The sequence below is a fragment of the Manacus candei genome, unplaced genomic scaffold (genome assembly GCF_025592945.1).
Source record: "Manacus candei isolate 608988 ecotype Guabito, Panama unplaced genomic scaffold, ASM2559294v1 h1tg000057l, whole genome shotgun sequence".
Taxonomy (NCBI): domain Eukaryota; kingdom Metazoa; phylum Chordata; class Aves; order Passeriformes; family Pipridae; genus Manacus; species Manacus candei.
In genome coordinates this window covers 12625115-12647193 of record NW_026138105.1, presented here as the reverse complement: position 1 = coordinate 12647193, position 22079 = coordinate 12625115, and the positions used below count along the sequence as shown (strand labels likewise).

At 61.2% G+C, this 22079-nt stretch overlaps 2 protein-coding genes across 5 annotated transcripts; both read right to left on the bottom strand.

The window, feature by feature from the left end:
- Window positions 1–596: 596 nt before the first annotated feature.
- ID1 (inhibitor of DNA binding 1) lies at window positions 597–1488 on the bottom strand. The gene is made up of 2 exons (XM_051802995.1): window positions 1124–1488; window positions 597–921 (listed from the first exon to the last, which is right to left on the bottom strand). The coding sequence occupies exons 1-2, from the start codon at window positions 1442–1444 to the stop codon at window positions 880–882; spliced, it is 363 nt and encodes a 120-aa protein (XP_051658955.1). The 5' UTR covers window positions 1445–1488; the 3' UTR covers window positions 597–879.
- Window positions 1489–6776: 5288 nt separating this feature from the next.
- HM13 (histocompatibility minor 13) lies at window positions 6777–20438 on the bottom strand. Of its 4 annotated transcripts, XM_051802932.1 has the most exons (16): window positions 20208–20438; window positions 18872–18970; window positions 17104–17186; window positions 15915–16003; window positions 15050–15135; window positions 14812–14937; window positions 12868–12925; window positions 12206–12289; window positions 11873–11909; window positions 10754–10856; window positions 9886–9971; window positions 9024–9145; window positions 8761–8924; window positions 8061–8110; window positions 7724–7913; window positions 6777–7059 (listed from the first exon to the last, which is right to left on the bottom strand). In XM_051802932.1, exons 1-15 carry the CDS (start codon window positions 20385–20387, stop codon window positions 7763–7765), a joined length of 1518 nt encoding a protein of 505 aa, XP_051658892.1. In that variant the 5' UTR covers window positions 20388–20438; the 3' UTR covers window positions 6777–7059; window positions 7724–7762. The 4 variants fall into 4 exon arrangements, with proteins under 4 accessions (XP_051658892.1, XP_051658893.1, XP_051658894.1 ...); XM_051802933.1 differs by lacking the exons at window positions 8761–8924; window positions 9024–9145 and having other exon boundaries at window positions 20208–20436; XM_051802934.1 differs by lacking the exons at window positions 8061–8110; window positions 8761–8924; window positions 9024–9145 and having other exon boundaries at window positions 20208–20434.
- Window positions 20439–22079: the final 1641 nt, after the last annotated feature.

Here is a 22079-nt window from a genome sequence, read left to right as displayed (position 1 = left end):
ACTGCACCCCAGTCCTGACACAGCAGCGACTGTAGGAGCCGTGGGAAGGCTGCTGGGTGCAGGTGGCCCACTGGGAAACGGAGTGAGGGAACCCCACAGGGCAAACCACTGCCCAGGGAGATGAGGACCCCCACACTCCCCATCTGGACACAGAGTCCCACACCTGGCTCCTAGCACTGTTCCCTGTGTCATCATCCCAGCAAGGTACCTGACCAGGGGAAGATGCATCCCAGTGCTGCTGCTTTATCCCACCACAGAAACTGGTGTGCAGTCTTTCCTCCTGTGTCTGCCCCCAATCCCCCATGTCTGAGCCCAAGGAGTGAAGGAGGGAGTGAGACATGGACCCCACGGGAGCCACTGGGAGAGGCTCTGTGGGCTCTGGGAAAGGCCAGCACACAGGGAATTAGGACCAACCCGTGAGAGACCCCCTCCCCAGCACCACCACAGGGGCCCAGTCCCTGTGCCCCACAGTACACCCACCCAGCCCACACTGGTCTGCACAAGGCCCCCCAGTTTGATGGAGGCTCACATCCCCGTGGCTGAGCACCCCCAAACCCCAGGGGAGGGGTGTGAGGGGCAGGAAGAGGAGGCATGCGTGGTCATCAGGGCTTGTTTAATAACAAAACTCCAGCTATTGTAGAACAATATTCTCCAGCATCATTGTAATATACAATACGGGGAATGCTCTCAGCAATCTGAGAAGGATTACGGCCCGCGGCACCCCCTGCCCAGACTGCGGGGGGATCCCCAGGGCAGCGCTGCCGGGGGCCAGGGATGCAGGCGAGCCGTGGCACTCGGGGCCGGGATCCCGGGGACGAACGAGGTTCGTGGCGGGGCCGGGATCCCGGGGATGTCGTCCGTGGCGGGTCCCGAGCGGTCTCAGCGGCAGAGGATCCGGTCAGCAGCGGGAATGCACGGAGCCTGCGGGAAAGGGGGACGAAGCTGCCGGTCAATACTTGCCAGAGGGGTTTCGGGGACGACGGGGGTGGAAGGGGGCAGGAAGAAAGGACATCCCCGGGAAGGAAAGCGGGCGGTGTGGATCGTGGGAAGGAGGGTCCGGGGGACGCCGGTGCTGCCCGGCGGGAGCGCGGGACCGGGTCGGTGCCGGAGGGTCCGCACTCACCTCAGGGGGGTCCCCGGCGGCGGCGGGGCGTGGGGGCCCGCACTGCAGCGCCAGCTGCAGGTCCCAGATGTAATCGATAACGTGCTGCAGCAGCTCCACCTTGGAGACCCGCCGGTGCCGCGGCAGCGTCGGCACCAGCGCCCGTAGCCGCGAGTAGCAGCCCTTCATGTCGTACAGCAGCGCGGCGGCCGCTTGCTCCGCCGCCCCGGGGGACACCCCCGGCACCGGCCCGCAGTGGGCGGCCTCCCCGGGCCGCACGGCCTTCAGCGCGCCGCCGACGCCCGCGGGCAGCGGCGAAGGGGCGACAGCAGCGACCTTCATGTCTCGGGGCGGCGGGGCCAGGCGGGACGGTCGGCGCTTGGACCCTGCGGCGGAACAGCCGAGCGCGCACCTCGCCGCGCCAATTATAGAGCGCCGCCGACCGGGGGGCGGGGCCGCGAGGAGTGCCTCGACCAATGGCGGCGCGGAGCGGGCGGGGACGGCCCCGCCCACTCCATTCACGCGCCCGGGAAGGGCAGCGTCTTAAAGGGGCAATGGAGGGGAGAAGGCAGTGGCGGACTTGGGCTGTGGGGGCTACGGGAGTGCGGAGCGCCCGCTCTACCCCGCCATTAGCGCGGGTAATTGCCCCGCGGGCTTCCCAGTGGCGGGCTTCCCGCAGTCCCGCTCGCCCCTCGCCCCCTCCAGGCCCCCGGTGCCCCTCCGGGATCTCGGCCCCCCCTCACTCCCCGCCGCCCCCCCCCGCCTTCCCCGGCGGCTCAGACCGTGAGACGCCAGGGCCGTGACGTCACCCATTCATAAAACCCCGCTCGCTGTCAGCGCGGCGCCGGGCGGGCGGTGCCCATGGCGACGGGGGCGGGGCGGGGACACACACCTGCAGCCCCCGCGGGGGGCTCCGGGACCCCCACGGAGACACCGCCACCCCCACGGGGACACGGGGGCACCAGAACCATCGCGGGGGCACCGGGACCCCACGGGGGGAACCGGGACCCCAGGGTGACACGGGCGCACGGGCATCCCCACCGGGGACACCCTGTGCCGCGCGCCCCCCCTCCCCGGTTCGGTGTTTCCCGCTCGCAGCCCAGTCCCGGCGCTCAAACTTCCGTGGAGCTGCTCGGTGGCGGGGTCGCCACGTTTGGGTTCACCGGGGAGCAGGCAGGAGAGTCAGGCGCTGGGTGCGTGGGGCAGCGCGGGCACGATCCTCCTGCCGGGGAAACCGGCGGAGGTCCCGCTGGTGCGGCTGCAGCCTCCGCACGAGAGACAACCAGTCCCTGCCCCGAAGGGCTCCTGGTCCGGGATGTAATTAGGGTTACTGCTAATTACTCCGCACCTGCGGGGAGGGCAGGCAGCGCTCCGGGACGGCCCCGGGCAGGACCCCGGCACACGCCGAGCAGCGTGAAACGGTGCGGAGGGGAGAGCAGGCAAAGCTGCAGCCTGTACACTCACGGGCGTGTGCACAGTGACAGGCGGGTGTGGGTGCACGTGTGTATAGACACACAGCGGGTGAGTGTGCGTGTGCTCACACACGAGCACGCACACACAGATGTGTGTGGAACATACCCAAACACATGCACAGGAAAATTCACGCACATAAACCTATGGAGCACAAACACAGCCACAAGTGCACACACACGAACACAGAAAGATGGATGCACGTGCGGGCACACACATACACACGTGCGTGTGTGCACATCCATGCACTCTCATGCACACGTACACTTCACCTTGCACACCAACGTGTGTGCCCAGGTGCCAGAGCAGCCCCGCTGCCCTTTGTGGGGGTGGGTTTGGGGGTAAACCCTCCCGTGCCTGCCTTTGCCTCCCCAAGCATGCAGGGAACCGAGGGCCTCCTCTCCTCTTCCTCCTCTGAGGGGAAAGCAGCAATCCTGGGGAGCATGGATGGATTTCAACCAGGCCAGTCTGGCTGGGGGGGAGCTGGATCACTCTGTCCCCCCTGTCCCTCCCTGTGTCCCTCCTCCCTGTGTCCCCCAGCCCGGTGCAGTGGCGGTTCCCAGGGTGGGCACGGCGTTGGGGTCGCCCCCTCCATTCAGGGCTCGGCGGAGGGCCCGGTGCTGCCCGGTTCCCACCGCGGCTCTCAAAGCTGCTAATTAGCCCCCATCTGGCGGCAGTGGCCGGGCCGCGGCGGGAGGCCGGGGACATTGTGCGCAGGAATGTCTTTCAGGGCCGCCGGCTGGCCGCCGCCACCGCCAGCTGCGCCGCCAACAATGCCGGGACGGGCCGGACCCCGCGGCCCCGGGCACCGGCCACCCCGGGCGGCGCGGGGACCGGGGACGGCCTTCCCGGCCGTGGTGGGTATCACGGCACGCGTGGCACAGCCGCCCTGGCACATGTGGCACAGCCACTCCGGTTGCCCCGGCCCATGCGATGCCCCCGGGTAGCAGGACACCCTCACCCCATCCCTGCGTGTGTTGGGGTGCTGGGGATGAGGTGCTGGGGTTGGGGCTACTGGTGTGGCTCCGGGACGCTGCTCTGTCCACAGCTGGCCGCGGGGTCCCTGCGTGGCACAGCGCAGCAGTGTTGTCCGGCAGAACACAGAGCTTCATTTCCATCTCAATTCTGGGAACGGGGCGTGCGGAGTGGTAACAGCGGCCTCGGCCATATGGCGCTGGCGGGGCTCAGCCCGGCCGGGGGGGCAGCCGGGGGGCGGCTGCTTTGCGCCGAGCAGGGGTTGCCCGGCAGCCGAGCACATCAAAGCCCCCGGCCGCCCCCTCCTCGCCACGCCGGGACCACACAGGGCACGGCCGCGCCAGGCCAGCGAGGGGCCGCGGGCTGCCTGTGCTGCTGTGACAGTGGGGAACAGGGTACAATCGGCACCCCAGGACCGGCAGCACTCAGTCCTGGCAGCACCCAGCCTCGCACTCCGGCACGCAGGGCTGGGAGCTGGAGCAGGGAAGGCAGCACAGACAGTACGGGTCAGGCTGGGGGACCCCCCAGTGACCAGGACCCCCAAACTGGGGCTGTTCCTGCCCTGGCTGGGGTTGAGCTGTATCCAGGTCCCCTCTCCCGGTGCCATCCGCAGGTCAGCCCCGGGGCTGCACTGAGCCTCCAGCCCCCCATGTCCGCAGGACGATGCTGAGCCAGGGTTGCAGATGTGCTGGGGCTGCCGGCACAGCTGGAGCGGGGCCGAGGCCTGAGAAAGCCCCTGCGCATTCCCCTCCCGCCTTCTCCCTTCCCGTTCCCAGCTCCATCCGCTGCAGCCCAGACCAGCTGGAGCCAGGCAGCCCTTCCTGGGATTTATTCCAGCTTCCTGCCCCTCCTCGCAGGCAGGCTGGGGCTGGGGCTGCTCTTGGCTGCTTCCTCTCCCACTCGCAGCCGCCGTCCGGGCGCCACTGCTGGCACCCACCACCCCCTGGGACCCTGGGTCTCATCACCAGCACCCACCACCCCCTGGGACCCTGGGTCTCATCACCAGCACCCACAACCCCCTGGGACCCTGGGTCTCATCACCAGCACCCACCACCCCGTGGGACCCTGGCTGTCACCATCATGGCCAGGCATCCCCAGCTCTGCCTCGTGGGGCACAAGGTGCAACTGCAGAACCCATGACCCATCATCTCCCATCCCACCAGCTGTGTCCCTGCTGCAGTGGGGAGGCTCCACAGGGCTCTTGGGACAAGCAGCCCCAGTATGTCCCCCCTCACTTCAGCACCCCTCCAAACATGAAACCACCATCCCCCTGCCTGGTGTCTGCACCCAGGTGTGCCCCCTGTGCACCCCTAGCTCAGCCCCTACCACCCCACTGCAATTCCCGATGGGAGCTTGGCATGAGGGGAGGGTGCCCAGGGGCTCACTCCTCTGGCCGGTGGGCACCTACACCACTGCCCCGAGGGGAGGTGAGTGGGTGGGTGAGGATCATCCCAAACCCCACAGCTGCTCAGAACAGGCAGCTCTGGCCCTTGCCCTGGCTGGGTGCAGATAAGTAGATGGAGGTTTCCTGCTGGAGCCAGCACATCCATGTTTCCGCAGCCCCCTCCCCAAACCAGAAGGATCCTGTGGAGAGAGGAAGGTGGCCCAGTGGAGGTCCAGACTCAGTGGAGCCGTGTGGCCACGGCAGTGCTGGGAGCGGAGGTGCCACAGGCCCAGGTGCAGCAGGCGAGGGAACCGGGGACTGCCGCGGCGCCGGCTCTGCTGGCGGCTCCTTCCAGAGCCCAACACACTTCCTTCCTCCTGGCCAGCCCCAGCTTATCGGCCAGGCAGGGCAAAGGGTGACCCTGCTCTCCCCTCCCCAGGCCTTCCGCTTCCCTGCAGCCCCAGGAAAGCTTCTGACCACACTCCCACCACACCTACTGTGGGCACAAGCTCCCCCTCCCCCCTGCCGAGTTTTGGAGGGTAGCAGGGAGGCAGGACAGTGGGCAATGCTGGCGCTGGTGACCTGGTGCACCCCCCAACCTGCTCCTGCACCCCTGGGGGGCTCTGGAGGCTGCGTGCGAGGCCATGGGGACAGCAGCTCACACCACCTGAAGCCAGGGAGGATGCAAAGCCTCACAGGATGCGTTGCCAGCCCCACACCAGGGGACACACACCCTCATGCCGTGGTGGGGAGGGGGTCCTGGCTTGGGGCAGAGTGCTGAGCCCCATGGCAGAGCCAGAGTCCTTTTCCACAGAACACTGGAGGCTGGTGAAATCACATCTGGAGTCTAGACTCAGCGACTCGGTGGGCCGGGCCTGGCGGCCGCGCTGTGCCCAGGCCCTGCTGCACACTGTTTGCTTAGCTGGAGGTATTTAATTGGAATTAAAGTGGCCCCTCTTGTTTTTGCGGACAGGGCTGTTGGAAAAGGAGCTGTAAGTCATAGAAAACATCTGTAGGAGCCTGCAAAGGGTCATTAGATGGCAGAACGCGAGGCGCCACTTTTAGTGCTCGCAGCCGGCGCGGGGAATAATGGTTCAATACGGCTTTTGTGGAGGGGCTGCCAAGCCAGCAAACACTTTCTATTTATTCTGGCAGTGGGCATGGCCAGAGGGATGCAGGATCCTCTGCATGCGGGCCCCAAGGACAGGCAGGGAGGACACTGCCAGTGCTGCAGGACACAGGGCAGCTGGTCCCAGTGGGAGCCGAGGCGGCTGCTGGAGCTGCCCCTGCCTGCAGCTGCCTGAACCATCCCCAGACCCTGCCTGCGGCCCCTCCAGCCCCCATGCCTGCACCAGCATCCCCTGCCCATTCCAGCCCCAGGGGATGCAGAATGGTGTCCGGCTCCCTGCAAGGAAGGGGGACAACCCATTCTCTCTTCATCCCAACTCTGGGGCTGAGTTTGGGGTCTCCCACCTCTATCTCAAATGTGTGTGCTCCCCCCAGGCCGTGGGGGCTCAGCCTCAGCTCACTGAGCCCCCCCACATCTGAGGCAGAGCACGTCCCCACCCTGTCGGGTTCCTGCACCCCGATCCCTGCTCAGCCAACCCTGCTCCAGGGCCAGACTCAGCTCAAACCAATCTTGGGAATCAGTGACTGTGGCCCTAGATCTGGGTGCTGCAGAGTGGGGGCCAGGCTGGGGGAAGGCCGAGTGCCAGAGGAGTGGGAGGGGGAAGGGGACGGTCACTTGGAAACAGCCAGACAATGGCCACCGGCCCCACTGGGGGAAGGCGGGTGAGCCGGACACTGATCCCGGTGCCAGCTGAGTGGGGGCACAACCAGCACTCCTTCCTTCAACATGGTTTAATATGAGAGAAAGCAAATGCACAATACAAAATTTAAAAACTGGCGTACATCGATACCCCACCTGGGTGGCTGCTCCGACACACACAACACGATGCTCTTGCACAACTGTTTCATCGCCTGTCACTTGCAGAGGGTCTGGAAGGGCCCCAGCCCAGCGGTGCTGGGCATGGCCCACGGGCAAGGTCACTTCTCCTTCTTGGAGGCTTCTGTCAGCTCTTCTTTGGAGGCCCCCGGCGCCTCCTTGGGGACTGAGCTCTCCTCGTAGCTGGGGACGAGAAGGATAAGAGGAAGGAATGAGTGGGGCCAGCCCCTCCCTGGGGACAGAGCTCTGTGCCACATTGGGACAGCCCAGCCCATGGCCTCCTTGGGGTCTGTTCTGCTGCCATGGCTGTGCCAAGGAAGGGGTGGCTCCAGCCAACAGCCCCCAGTGTGGGAACCCCTATGGGGCAGAGCCCAGGCAGAGAGATGAGTGATGTGACCCTCCTGGACATGTCCAGGGATGGGGTGTACCCAGCCAGGGACCAGCTCTGTGCCCGGGGTCTGTCCTTGCTCCCGAGAGCACCACTGGATATTCTGGATAGCACACACTTTCCCTGGTTGAGCCCTGGTGGCAGCAGGGCTGGTTAATGGGGGAGCTGCAGCAAGACCAACAGCAGTGATCCCCCCTGAGTCTCGCTCCTCTGGCTGCAAACTCCTTCCAGCAACAGCCCCAGGGCTCTGGCAAAGAAAATCCAGGAATGCTGCTTCCAGCAGAAAGGAACACCAGGGCAGAGATGTCAAATCCTCTCGCCCTTCCCAGTCTCCTCTCTCAGACTGGGAGAGAATCCGGCCCACACCAGCAAGGTGACAGCTCCAGCTTCTGCCCAGGGAGCGGGGAGAGCTGGGAATAGGGAGAGCTGGGACCAGGGAGAGCCGGGACCTGCCCCTACCTGGCCAGAGCGACAGACAGGGGGCCCCGGCGGCAGCGGCTACATGGCACTGGGGCTCTGCTGCCGGCGTCGGCGGGGACAGGACAGTTTCTGCTGCATGGAATCAGCCAGGCTGGCCGGCGAGCCAGACACCGTGGGGAAGTGGGTAAGTCTTGGTGTGTGTGGCAAGATTTCAGCAGAGGATTCGTAGCTGCAGGAGAGAGGAAGCAGGAGGGGAAAGACAAGGACAGAAAGGAGAGGGGGAGAGAGAGAAAAGCAGAAGAGTTCTGGAGTGAGAGCACTGAGGACCCACCACCCTGTGCAGGCAGCCTGGCATCCCCCTTCCAGCTGCTGGCACCTGCTGGTTCGGGCTGGGGTCTCTCCTTGCCTGCAGATCCCAGGGCAGGGCTGCAGAATGGAAAAGTGAGCACTGAGACCTGGGGTTAAGGCATCTCCCACTGGCATGAGCTGAGCCAGGTAGCTGGAGTCTGTGGAAAGCAGGCCTGGGCAGTGGGGAGGCAGCAGTGGGCAGGAGGCAGAGCAATGCAGCAGAGCCTGCCCTGCTGCTCGAGGACAGTGTGTCCCCAGACGTGAGGGGCAGGATGGGTTCCCACTGCCAAGGGAGGCAGAGCAGAGCTTACTGCCTAGCCTAGGGAGGCTCAGCAAGGCTGGGAGCCATGGAGCTGATCCCAGTGTCACCCACCTCTGCTCCATCAAGCACCTCTTCCCCTGCTCGCTCCCACCCTGCCTGCAGACCCTCGCTCCTGCAAGACACCAAGTGCAGGCAGAGACCACAGGGACCTGCCAGCTCCAGGGAGGATCAGGGTGCACCGAAGCACACAGGGGAGCTACACCTGGTGGGATTCCTACGGTGAGAGCCACTGCCCTCCAGGCACCAGTCCCATGGATTCCCACTTCCTCTGCCTGCAACTGGAGCCACTCCAAGGGAGGTCTGGACCCCAGGGGCAGTCAAGGTTGCAACCTTCCAGCACCCTGCCTTGCCCTGGCAGCACTTTGCTGCTGGAGCAGCTTGTGCAACTGCTCTGGGGGGCACTAGCCTTTGGCTGCCAGGCTCTCCGGGTGCAGGCCGGCCTTGCAGCTCGCCTCTCCCCAGTTTCCTGGCAGGAGGTGCTGCTGCTGTCAGCTGATGAGTCACGGCGCTGGGGAGAGCGGCTGCAGGATCCCAGGTGCACAGGAAGGACGATCCCAGGACACTCAGCGCCTGCAGCAGCGTTGTCAGAAGCAAGCAAACATCAAAGGAGGGGCAGGTGTGGCAGGGCTGGGGACCAGCCCAGCTGAGAGCCGCTGGGAACACACATACCTGCATCTCCCAGGGGAGGGGAGAGGAGGGGAGGGAGGGCAGCTGGCTCCCTGCTGCGCCCAGTTTCCCTCTGAGCAGGCTGGGAGCTCAGGAAGGCTCCTCGGGCAGGGGCACTGGGGAGGCTAAAGGGTATGTGGCCTTACTTTAGGATGTTCCCTTCCCTCCTCTGCTTCCAGCTGCTCTGAGCCACCACCGAGCCTTGAGCACGGCAGAGAAACAGCTCTCAGGCAGCGCAGGCCATGCTCTGTGTGACTCAGAGGGACAGCCTAGGCAGGAGGCCAGAGCTGCCCACTGACAGCAACAGGCAAATGCCTGGACAGGCTGAGAGAACAGCTGGAGCACAACAGCACAGCACAGGCCCCCCCCTTCCTCTTCACCCACAGTCCCCAGAGCAGGAAGACTGCTGCGAACCAGGGGACTTCAGCCGAGTGGGGAGTGTGGGATGTGCTTGAACCAGCCTTGGCTGCTCTCACAGCTGGCTCTGGCTCCGCTCTTCCCCACCCACGGGCCCTGGGACACAATGACCGAGTATCTCCACACCAGGTGTGCAGTCCCACCCTCCCCTGCCTGCCAGCGCATGGGAAGGGTTTGTCACTGGGGCGTAAAGCAATACCAGGTGCTGCCTGCCCGCCTGCTGGTACCGCACCACAGCTCCCACCCAGCTCCTGGGAGAGGGCTGGAGCCAGGACCGGCGTGTACGAACACAGACCCGCTCCCTCCACCCACGCACGTGCCGGCGCACACCCAGAGCACGCCCCGGGTGAACCCGCCCCTCCAGCTGTGCCCGGGCGTGGGAACATCTGCACGCTCCGTGTGCTCCAGTGCCGCCGGCAAAACAGCTCCGTCCCCAGCTGAGGCTCACCTGAACATTTCAGTTACTTCTCCCTTTGCCAAGGCCACAAGGAGTGGGAATCCAATGCAGGCAGGGACCAGGTACAGCAGAGCAGGCTGAGGGGGAGGAAAACAACTGTTAAACCAAACCACAAATCACCCCTCGGGAGAAGTGTGAGGCGAGCTGGCTTTGTCCCCTCTGCACACACTGTGTTTGTCACAGCACTGCACAGAAGGTAAACACCCCAAAAAGCAGCCTCGAGAGCCAAGTTAGAGCTGCACCAGCCCAAAATTTGATCGGATATTAGGGGAAAATTCTTCCCTGTGACGGCAATGAAGCACTGGCACAGGTTGCCCAGAGAAGCTGTGGCTGCTGCATCTCTGGAAGTGTTCAAGCCTAAGCTGGACAGGGCTTGGAGCAGCCTAGCCTACTGGAAGGTGTCCCTGTCCATGGCAGGGGGTTGGAATGAGATGGTCTTTGAGGTCCCTTCCAACCCAAACCATTCTGGGATTCTGTGAAAATCCTTGCCATGAGGTCCCACTGGGCCACCAATACACCGAGGGCCCCTGTGCAGACCACGCCATACGGGCTCCTAGGGCCTCCTGCAGCACAGCCAGGAGGTGCTCAGGGCAGCTTGGCTGCAAAGAGCCAGAAACCACAGGGCAGCCTGGCTGAGGGGCTGCTATTGAAAACACAGGATCTGTGCCCTGAACAGGTCTCTGCTCCAGCCAGGCACACAAGCTTTGGGCAGGGAAAAGTACAGGCAGGCACTGGAAAAATCAAACCCAAGAGAAGGAACACATCCTACTTTTTCCTGGCAGGATGCAGGAACCTCGTGGCCAAGCTGGCCTGACCCTCTTGGACGTGCATCTTTGGGGCACAGCACGGCAGAGCTCACCTGGGCGTGCTTGAAGATGTGCATGATGAATATGGTGAGGCCCAGCCCGAAGATGTAGGCCACAAAGCTGGTGTAGAAATACGTGTGCGTGTTCTTCTTCAGGCTATAGGGAAAGGGAAGAGCCCAGTGACCTCATGTGTGGAATGCCAGTGGTCACAAATGGAGTTGGCCCAGTGCTCTCATCCATCTGCCACCAACGCCGGGGTGTGGGGAGCAATGCTCTGCCTCTACAGCCCCCTGGTGCTGTGGGAGCACTGTGGGACTTGAGGGGGTAACATCCAGGTTAGGGGCTGGAAAAGGGAAGGAGACAAGCAATCCTGCTGCTGGATTGTGACTGGGAGGGGAAGAATTGGTGCTGCGACCCAGGGAGAGGGTCCCACTTTCCTGGGGGAGACCAGCCTGTCCCTGGCTCTCAGCAGGTGCTGTTTTATCACAGGGCAGGCCACGGGAACTGGGATTCCCAGCAGGTGCAGGCAGGATGTGGGTGGCAACGCCTGGAAGAGCTGGCACAGAGCAGAGGGTCTGTGCAACGGGAGCGGGGCCACATCACCGCAGTCACACGGAGCGCCCCGTTCCCTGGAGCCTTTCTGTGTGGGACAACTGCTCCAGCTTGGCCGTAGGTGCAGCTCCCCTGTGTGGGAAGGAGCTGCTTCCTCCAACGTCAGTGGCAACCTGGAGGCAGCCAGCACTGCCAGGCACTGATTTGCATCCACGCGAGCACCTCCCAGGTGCCAGCACGCCCGGCTGTTTCCCACGCTGTCCCGGCTTCCTCTTGCTGCCCTCCCCTCCTCAGTTCCAGGCAGCTGGGGAGGCTCCCCAGAGCTGTTACGTGCTGCTGCCCTGACCCCCATCCCTGTGCTGCCTGTCCTACAGCAATGTCTGAACTCAAACCACTCACCCCAAGCACTCAGGATGTACCCACAGAGCCAGCACTGCTCAACTCTGCCCTTCCAAAAGCTTCTCCTTACACTCCCCTCATCCCAAGTCTCCACACTAAGCCCTGGAGGGGAGCACACGAGTGCACTCTTGGCTCACCCTTCCCCTTTTTCCTCTACAAGAGCAGCTCAAATGTGCTGGAAGACCCAACCTGCTGGAGACCCTTCCCTGCCGCCCACTCACCTGATGTCAAACCGCAGCAGCAAGGCAATGAAGATCCCTGTGGGGAGAAGGGAACAATGAGGGGCTGCAGGCAGCAGGGAAAGGGCAGCGAGGGGCTGGAGGAGCAGAGAAGGCTGAGGCAGGGCAGGACCCGCGGTGGTGCTCCAGTGCTGTGCCTGGGCTGACAGTGCCCTCTCGTGGCACAGGGCACCGGGACAGCACCAGGATCTGCTGGGAGCTCCATCAGGAGACCCCCAGGGCTCTGGTGTGGCCAAGGATAGAGCGAGGCACCTGCTGAACTCCCCACGGCCCCCTCAAGGGATCCCAGTCCCGTCCCCAATCTTCTGCCCTTACCTGGAATGACAATGTCTCCCAGTCCCAGCATGGCAAAGTTGTCAGCTTCCAGCCCCTTCTCCAGCAGGTCCTGAGGGAAAACCACTGCAAGGAGCAGACAGAGGCACAGTGAGTGGGAGTGTCTCTGCTGAGCAGATCCCAAGCCCAGTGGTCCTGGCAAATAAGGACCAGAGCAGCATAGGACCCCTGTTCCTGTCCTCAGCCCCCTCCTCCCTTTGTTCTCCTTCCTGGGACAACTCCAGGATGAGAAACCATTGGGTTCACAGTCAGTCCTGTGTGCAGGTTTCAAACCCAGCTCCCAGGACCCAAACTACTGTGTGCTCCACTGCAGCACCAGTTCACCTTTCCAGCTCTTTTGCGGATCTGTGGGGCTTTTTTGCAGTGCAGGAGTGTTTTTTGTTGTTTTGTTTTGGATTTTTTTTATGAGCAGGTGAAATTGTCCAGTCTGGAGGTGCAGACTGACCCCAGACAGATCAGGGCTCTGCAAATCATCCCTCTCCAAAGACCTGGCCTGGCTTGGGGCTGGTCAGTGACAGGGAGTCTGAGGGGTCACTAGCAGAAAAGCTTCCTGCACACACACCCCACTCTGAGCCATCTCCAGGGGTGGAGGGCAGACAGGGCAGGGACAGCAGCAGAATGGACTCCAGGGAAGATCTACTCACATTTTATTGGGGCCTCAAATGATTTGGCAACCGTCACCATCACATTGGTGCCAAAGACCTAGGGGCAAGCAGAGGAGTCCAGGGTGACCACAGCTGCACAGGAACACACACACACACTCAGCTACACCCTCACCCCAGGGCCAGGAGTGGCCTCAGCAGCAGAAAATAGCTAAAAGATACCAAAATGTGGGCAGAGGAGCCCTGCAAGTGAGCCCACTGCCCAGGGGAGAGGGCACAGGATGGCACTTGGGGAGGTGGGCACGTCACAGCTGTCCTGCTCTCAGAGCAGCACAGGGAGAGCACTCACATGGCAGAGCTGCTGCCCACCCCCCAGCCCTCCCCACCCCCCAGCCCTGTGCCTCAGTTCAGCTCTAATTTGTGCGCTCTGTCAAAAGTCCAAAAGGAGGGTCCCAGCTCAGGAGCTTCCAGCAGGGACAGGAACAAGAGTCAGATCTGCTGTAGTTTGCTCTGAGGTCATTTACTTGCACAGCCCTATCAGCTGTAAATACTGGCAGCGTTTGGGGGGTGGACTGTAAACACCAAGGGCAGCCACCCTGATCTCTGCTCCTCTCCACCTCCAAGCCTCCAGTCCAGCAAGCACAAAAAACAGGTTAGCACTGGGTGAGCAAGATCCTAGAGCCAGGGATTAAAGGGAAACCTTAAAGCATCAGATTAAGTCCCATAAGGTGCAGCAAGCTCTGGGCATTGCTGTGGAGCGACAAGGACTCCACAGTGGGACTAGGGAAAAGCACCACACGCAAATTCACCCCAAGACTATGTGGGGGCAATAGCATCGACCCACTGAGCAGATCTCCTTCCTTCTTGAAACCTTCCTGGGATCTCACTGTGATTAAATCTACGCTAAGATCCAAGTGACTGGTCCCTGCAGAGGGGCACAGCAAGAGGGTCTCCACTTCAAGACAGCCCTTCTATAAGGCTCTGACAATACTCTGCTCTCCAGGGAAGCCGAGGTGGGAGGCAGCCAGCAAGTGGAAAACAGAGAGGGGTAAACTCATTGTCTCCAAAGCATTGGGAAGACACTCACATACCAAGCAGGGCATGAGACTCCAGGTGTGCTAAGGCAGAAGGCTGAGTCCTCTCCAGCTGAGAGCTGTGTGGAGGAAGTGGCCCACAGGCTAAAAAACCACAGAGCCCAGACTGTTAACGAGCCTGTGAAACAGGGGCAGTACCAGCCAGTAGCCAGGCTTAAATAGGGATTACTCAGGCAGCTGCAGAGCTGCTGGACAGACCTCAAGGTATACAAGGCTCTCAGACATTTGGAAACATGGTGATTCAGAAGGTGGAGGCAGCAGGAAGGACTGGGGAATATGGATGTTACAAGGACAAATATTCACCCATGGCTGGAGGGGAGCACAACGATTGCACTCCTCCCTTCCCCTTTTCCTCTACAAAAGCAGCTCAAATACACTGCAGGAAATAAGGAAAACCTCAAAATGAAGAAGTCAGGGTGCTGCACTGGCTGAGGGAAAGAGACTGGAAGCATTCCAGGGTCTGATCTCCTCCGTGCAAGGGAACAGAAGGACACTAACAAAACTGGCAGATGACAGAGCCGGGGCACAGCTCATACAAGCAAGATCAGTGTGCCCCAGAGCAGCCTCCAGCCTACTCAACAGCTCTGTCACGCATTGGGAAGACCACAGTGGGGAACTCAGAACCGGATATGACACACATCAAGTACACCACAACAACCTTGATGAGGTCCCCGCCAGCCCTGGGCTCTCTGAGCCAGAGATTAAAAGAAAACCCATTTGCTGAGCCACGTTCTGCCACTGTGGATTCTGTCATCAACCCCACCACACTCCTCTGGGCTGAGAAAGTGGAAATCCTGACTGCAAACGTGCGTCCAGCCAGCGTGGTGCCTCTGGGGAGGCGTAATGCCAGGCATGTGCTTCCAACAACGGCCTGTGGAACGCGCCCGTTTACCCAGAACACATCGTAGATGAAGAGGCCCCCAAGCAAGATGCAGCCGGTGCTGACGTTGTTCAGGTGCAGCAGCTCCACCCCGTTGAGGGAGAACGCCAGCCCGAAGAGATTGTTGGCAATCCAATGCTGAGAAGGACAGGAAAAGGAGATTTGGGTCCCACTGCTCATGGGACCCCCACCTCGAATGGGAAGGGGTCCGTGCCTGATCCAGCCCCATCCCCAGCTCTGCCTTGCTTACCTTTCTCAGCAGGTACCAGACCCCCACAACACTGCTCAGGGCCAGGCACACGAGATCCTTGGTGTCAAACTCGTAATTCACTATTTCTGCAATAAAACAGAGAAGTCAGATTTTGGGCAGGAAGGGCAGCTCCCCTTCCCGCACAGGGCCGAGATCAGCCACTCCACAGCTGGGGAGCACAATGCTCACATCCCAAAGTGCTCACATCCCAAACAAGGGGACTGTACCCATGGGACACACGTGCAAACCACCTGTGAGTGAGCAGCCAGGCCTTGGGAAGCCCAGACCTTCTCCTTCAGCCAGACTCTGCACATGGACAGCATCCATGATCCTGCTGTCAATAAGGAAATTGGATTCAGGCACTGCCTAAAGCAGCGAGAGGCAGATCTTCTCCCTCTTCCTGTGCCAGTTAACTCCTGGTGGTATTACCAGAGGTATTCCCTTGCCAGTAAAGCTACTGGGCAAGATACTTATCGAAGCATCTTCTACCAGTGCAAAGATCTCAATCAGAATAAGGCAGCACAAAAGAGTCAGCACTGTGCTATCCAAGGAGCTTAAGTAAAGGCTGTGCATTTAACAGCAGCCACAGCTCCATCCCTACAGCACTGCAAGAGGTGTTTCTGGGGTCTCACTGCCAGCCAGAGGCACCACAGAGGCAGAGTGCCAGCCCAGCTCTGCAGGGACACACAGGGCTCACACTGGCTATGGAAGCACAGTGGAGAGCAAGAGGAGAGTCTCTGAGAAGGTTGTTTCAATGGACTAAAAGTCAGAAGACCAAAAAAAAAGAAAAAAAAAAAAACAACAACCCCAACAGTAAAGGCAGAAAACATTCAGGCTCCCCTGAGAGACCGGCGAGCCAACGTACCCTCCTTGCTCTCCCCGGAGCCCTGGGTGAAGAGGAGCTGGTACTGTTTGTTGGGGAAATTTGCAGGGAAGAATCTGTTCATCATGGGGCTGAAACGAGAGGTGTAGAGAAGGGCAGTTCGACAGAAACCCTGCAGGACACGCTGCCCAGCACCTCTGCATGTGAGGGGGCCCCACACCCCCTCCCCAGATGGGGAAATGCTAAATTCTGCCCCATCAGGGATGGGCAGAAGCCACAGCCACACACATGAACTCATCCTCCCCAGAGGCCTGATCTGCCCATAAATACCCCAGGGTAACAGGACAGAGCAGCACCTGCAGAAAGGGAGGGCCCACCCCAGACCCCACAAGTGCCCTGTGGCCCCCACAGCCCCCTGGGCACCCAGCACTGCTTGGGCCACCACTGAACAGCTCTGCCAGAGCACAGCAAAGCTCTTGCCCAGCGCCTGTCTAGGGAAAGCACCTGGTCCCCAACACCACAGAGCTCAGGAAACAGGAAACCAGTTTGACTTTTTCAGTTACTGAAACAGCCTGAGCTTTCAACACCTCGTGCCACACATCAGTGTGAGAGGCCAGGGATGTTCCTGTGAGCTCTGGCTGCCTGTGTCACCCATCCCATAAAGGGCACGTGGGTGCTGAGGAGCTCTCCCCTCCACAGGGCAGTAAGGACTGTGCCAAGGGGGGGCTAGGTTGGATATTAGGTCGAGCACTGGAACAAGATTCCCAGGGAAGTGATCACAGCCCCAAGCCCGCCAGAGCAAAAAGAGCATTTGAACAATGCTGTCAGGGACACGGTGGGATTTTTGGCATTGTCTTGTGCAAGGTCAGAAGATGGACTCCATCCTTGTGGGTCTCTTCCAACTCAGGATATGACTCTAAGCCACAGCAGCTCCTCAGGGTGAGCTGGCCTTGTCCCATAATGGTAGCCACTCACACCTCCACAAGCTCTCCCAGTGATGCTGTACAAAGCACCAGCTCACCGGGACCCCAAGGCTCTGGTTCCCCCACAAGGAAGGGTTCACAGTATGATCTGACCCTCCCCACCACTAAGGGACAATACCCTAAGAGGCTGGGCCAATACCCTAAAGACCTGGCTCTGCTGCAGGGCAACGGTGCTCAAAAACCCCACAATAAGCTGAACTGAAGCCTTGGGCAGCCCTGCCCAAGTTACACCCATCCCTGTGCTGTACCTGATGGTGTGGGACAGGGCCAGGATCCCCAGCACGAAGAAATACATGGAAAGCAGAAGATTGATGTATTCTTGAGAGAATATCTGCAAGACAAACCCAGAGAGGGGTTAGTTACCACAGCATCCTCCCCATCTTCATCCTTCTATCGGCAGCTGCTGTGTCAGTGCTCCAGGGAGATGAGAAGAATAGCTGGAATAACCCAAATTCCTGTGCGCTGAGGGGAAATTTGTTGGAAATAGCCATGTGGTCACAGAACAAGCACAATAGGCCTGCGAGCTATGGTGCATCTGTGAGCTGCTCAGGTCAAAAAATAACTCCAGTGCTGCAGAAAGGAGGCCAGATCTTCCCCCATGGAGCAGGGAGCGAGGCACCGCTCCCGAGGGCTGCCCTGTCCAGGGGGAGCAGCAGCATGCCCTGCCCTAATTAAATGGGGTGTTATTAAAACTTCTGCCCTCCAACACACAGGCTTCTTTACTGAATCACACCCCTACAGCCCATCATGGGGGGACTGTGGGGCCCTCTGTGCTCTCCTGGAAGGGGGATCCTGGAATAGGAGAGTGCACGGCACGTCAAAGATATTAAAAGGAAGAGCTGCTGATCAAAGCAACTTTGGCAGGGCCACTGCACATTCAGTGTCTCCATCCCAGCCAGGAGTAACAGGCAGAAAAGGCATTTGAGGAGGTGGGCCTCGAGTTGTGGGCTGCAGGGAAGGGCTGCAGGATCCTTACAGCAGCCAGAGGGGCCTGGCAGCAGGATCTAGTGGCTGCTCCATCAGGAGAGACTCAGCAGATGCTTGGCTTTGCTACCGGTGACCTAAGAGGAACAGCAGCCCAGGGGAGCACACAGGCCAACCTGCATTCCTGGGAAAGCAGGGCATGGTGCTACAGAGGCCTAAGCCTGGCTGCTGCAGCAGAGCTGAGCTCTGTGGCTGTGCAGGCTGTGGCATGACCTCACCTTCCAGAGCAGTGGCCACCCAGGAACACCCTGGAATGGACCTGCACAGCACAGCCATCGGCCCATGAGGCTGCTTGAAGCAGGGCAGGAGCCCACAGCTGCTGTGTGGTCACTGCCCTTGGCAGAGGAAGGAACAAACTGCACCATTCCCAACTCTGCACCTTAATCCTCACTTCCTGGGCAGCCAGGAGCACCCTGGCACCTTGCAGGCATCCCAGGACAGCCCAGCTGGAAGCTGCCACTCTCTCCTGCAGTCCCGTGGCTCCTCAGGCCTCACTGGATACTCAGCCACATGCCAGACCTGCATGGGCAGCCCAAGTGCTTCAGGCCAAGACACCTCCACAGGGCCAAAAGCACCTGCTGCTGGGAGCTCCCATCCGTGACTCAGGTCGCCTGACTCTGCCCGTGGGCTCTGCACATCTAAAAGACCTCACCTGGTCACACAGGGGCTCCCCCAGCCTGCAGCAGACACAGCTCCAGGAGACAGCACAGAGGCAGCAGCGTTCAGCCCTCAGACTCCCTGGCACCCCCTGTCTCCAGCTTGTGCCCCATCAGGTTGGCCCACGGAGGCAGGAAGAGCTCAGGGCTGTGTTTGCTTCCCGGCAGCTCTCCAGAACCAACCTGTGCACAAACAGGTTCCAATTTCCTCCAAGCTGTGACAATTCATGCGAGAACTGATGTCCTCCTGCATGGTGACACCAGAGAGCTCGAGCTGTGCAGCCACTACGGGCCAAAAATGGAGTCAGCCCCGTGCTGGGAGCTCCTGCCAGGCACAGCAGCACGGCTTGCCCTGGCTCCAGTGCCACTCACTTACTTTAAAGAAGAGGTAGAGCCCCAGGAGGGTGCAACTGGCAACAATGGGAAAGCGAGCAGCGTCTCGGCTGGTAATGGTCTCCGGCATCTCCGAGGAGTTCTGGGGAGAGAAGAACAGGACAGCAGTGGATCAGCCCCTGCTCTGGCTTCACACCTGACACAACAAGAGGGGCTCCATGGGGGTTTGAAGAGGAACAAGGCACCCGCTGGCCCCTGCTGTACCCGGAGGTGAGGCTGTGCCACGGGCAGTGCCTGAGACAGAAGACACAAACCTTGCGCTTTTCCTTCCCAGGGCGACCACAATTCACTGCTTTTGTCTTCTTGGAGAAGGGAAAAAACCCTGTGCTGGCTTTGCTCCTTTCTCCCCTGCCCAGAGGGGAGCTGGGCTCCCTATCTGCTCACGCCCAGCCAGCCCCATCTGTGCCACCATCTGTGATCACCCTCTGCATGACGCGTCTCTCCAGCCACCTTCTCAGCCCTCACCCTGCTCTCGGGACACTCCTCATGCTCAAAAGCCCCAGATTTACAAGCCTCTTCCAAGACATCTTTGCACCAGCTGAAACAGCCCCTTCCAAGCCATTTTCCACATGAGACCTTCAGCTCTCAAAGGAGGTGGAGGGCCTGCTCCCAGCCCAGCTGGCAGCTGCTCAGAGATTTAATCTCGCCCAGGCAAACACCTGAGGCCGACACAGACTGAGGGCACCTCAGCAGAAGCCCTTGTGCAGCTTGTCACGCTGTGCCCAAATTTCAGCTGCATGAGATGAGAACACCCCCAAACCCCGGCCAGGCCCTGCTCAGAGTCCCCAGCTGCCTGGGCTGCCAGGAGCTCCCCTAAAATCAGCTGAACCCCGTGATGTGAGGCTTAAGGGCACACAAGGAGCTTTTAAAAATACCAGCAGAACGGACTGTGCAGAACAGTCCTTCCTCCTGAGCTGCAGGAGCCCGAGGTTGGGGATTTAAGTCCAGCACAGCGCAGCAGGAGGGGCTGCAGGGACAGCACAGGGTGTGCGGGCAGGAGGGCACCCCAGGACCAGTCCCGGTGCTGCGAGGTGTGGGGGGGGCAAAGCCACACACGAGTCCCCCCAGCACAGCTCCTCTTGCGGGGGGACAAGGGACGGTTGTGTTTTGCACCACTTGAATTTATCAGGGCGGTGAGGACGCGCCCCGGGGCACGCCAGCTCCCTCCCCGGGGGTCCCCCGCCTCTCCAGGCCCACCGACGGCTCCGGGGCGAGCGACATGCAGCTGCCGATCCGCCCGAGGGGGGACCCTGAGGAAGGGGGAGGAGAGGGGGGCGAGGCCTATAGGCCCGTCCGCCCCCCGGGGGCCGAGGGGGTACCTTGCTCTTGGCGCAGCTGACGGAGCGCAGCGCCCCGAAGAAGATGGGCAGCAGCGCCATGAGGACGAGGCTGCCGTAGGCCAGCGCCATGCCCTCGGGGGTGGCGGGCGGGCGGGCGGCGGCGCCGGCCCCGGGCGCGGCCCCGGCGGCGCTGCCGTTGTGCGCCGCGGGCTCCTCCATGGCGGCTGCTCCCACCGCGGTCCGCGCCGACACGTCCCCCTTACCGGCCGGAAGTGCGTCACGACGCAGCGGCGCTGAAGCCGGACACGCCCCTTTCCCCTTTGCCAGGAGAAGGGCAGCGCCCGCGGCACCGCCGGGACCCCCCCGAGACCCCCCGGGATCCCCCGGGACTCCCCCGGCACCCCCGCTCCCAACGGGGCTCTGCCTCCCGGCCCGCCCCTCCCTGCCCATCACTCTCTACAACTCCCTGCCAGGAGGGTGTAGCCAGATGGGGGTCGATCTGTTCTCCCAGACAACGATCAGTAAGACCAAGAGAGCACGGTCTTAAGCTCTGCCAGGGGAGGTTAAAGTTAGATATTAGGAAGAAATTCTTTACAGAGAGGGTAATCAGGCATTGGAATGGGCTGCCCAGGGAAGTGGTGGATTCTCCGTCCATGGAGGTTTTTAAAATGAGACTGGATGTGGCATCAGTGCCATGGTCTGGTAACCATGGCGGTGTTGGATCAAGGCTTGGACTTGATGATCTCAGAGGTCTTTTCCAACCCAGCTGATTCTATGAGTCTATGATGCCATCAGCCTCCTGGGCTGCCTTTCCATCCAGCCCTGAGTTTCCCTGCCCTTCACTGTTCTCCAAGGGCCCACCCCTCCTGTCCTTGGGAATTCCACCCTGACCTCTCCCAGCCCACCCCAGCAGTCACACGGGCAAGAGCCCCCTCTGTTAAAAATGCCTCATAAATGGCAGGGAATTCTCCCCTTGTGCTGGACTGGGGCCAGGGCTCTGCTGGAAAATTGGCTGAAATGTGTGTTTTCCTCACAAATATTCCCAAGCCTCTGGCAGCCCAGCTGTGCCACTGAGCCGACTCCTCCTCCTCCACCTCCTCCTGGCTGGGGCGAGGGTCTGCTGAGAAGCAAAAATTGGTGAAGGTTTGGGCACAGTGAAATGGTGCTGCCCCAAGCTTAGATCTGAGCCGTGGGCAGGGGATGGGAGCGTAGCAGGGATTAAAATGTAAGTCTTTAATGTTTTAAAAATGTTTTCTTTTTTTTTTTTTTTTTTAATAAAAGGAGTCTATTTCAGGAGGAGGGTGATTCACAGTTCCGTGTTTCAGGCAGAGGGCAGATGGGAAGGCCTCCCGGGAGCCCCTCTCTGCGGGGCTGGCGTCCTGCCTGGGATGCTGCCCTCTCCCTGTCGCTGCTGGTCCCACAGAGGAGCACAGGCAGCAGCAGGCAGCGTGCCAGCACACACCCCGCTGTATCCCACCCTGCTGCCTACTGTGGTCCCACCTGGCATGGCAGGGACTGCCACAGCACGGCTCCTGGCCCCCTCACTGCCCCCCTCACTGACCCCTCTGGGTGCCCACCCAGCCCCTAAACCCCAGCCTGGCTTGGGAATCCTCACAAAGTGGCTGTGCAGGGAGAGCCAGGGCAGTCCAGGGCTGGTGCCCTTCTGTGGCCACTTCCTGGCCAGGACCCAGCGAGGCTCCCAATCCCAGGGGAGTGGTGTGAGCAGGGCAGCGGGCACCAGGGCTGATGGCACCGGGGGGAATGGCCACCCAGGGACAGATGGCACTGGGACAGACAGCACTGGGACTGATGGCCACCCAGGGAGGGATGGCAACGGGATGGGTGGCACTGGGGCTGGTAACCACCCAGGGAGGCATGGCACTGGGATGGGTGGCACTGGGTTGGATGACA

What these genes read in the sequence shown, in the direction of transcription:
- ID1 (XM_051802995.1), bottom strand. Translation starts at nt 1,444, where the DNA reads ATGAAGGTCGCTGCTGTCGCCCCTTCGCCGCTGCCCGCGGGCGTCGGC. An exon ending in CCGCCGGGGACCCCCCTGAG is followed by an intron (nt 922 to 1,123) that starts GTGAGTGCGGAC and finishes CCTTTCCCGCAG; the next exon opens with GCTCCGTGCATTCCCGCTGC.
- HM13 (XM_051802932.1), bottom strand. Translation starts at nt 20,387, where the DNA reads ATGGAGGAGCCCGCGGCGCACAACGGCAGCGCCGCCGGGGCCGCGCCC. An exon ending in GGCTCTACCTCTTCTTTAAA is followed by an intron (nt 17,187 to 18,871) that starts GTAAGTGAGTGG and finishes TTTGTCTTGCAG; the next exon opens with ATATTCTCTCAAGAATACAT. An exon ending in TCATCTACGATGTGTTCTGG is followed by an intron (nt 12,926 to 14,811) that starts GTAAACGGGCGC and finishes GCTTGCCCCTAG; the next exon opens with GTCTTTGGCACCAATGTGAT.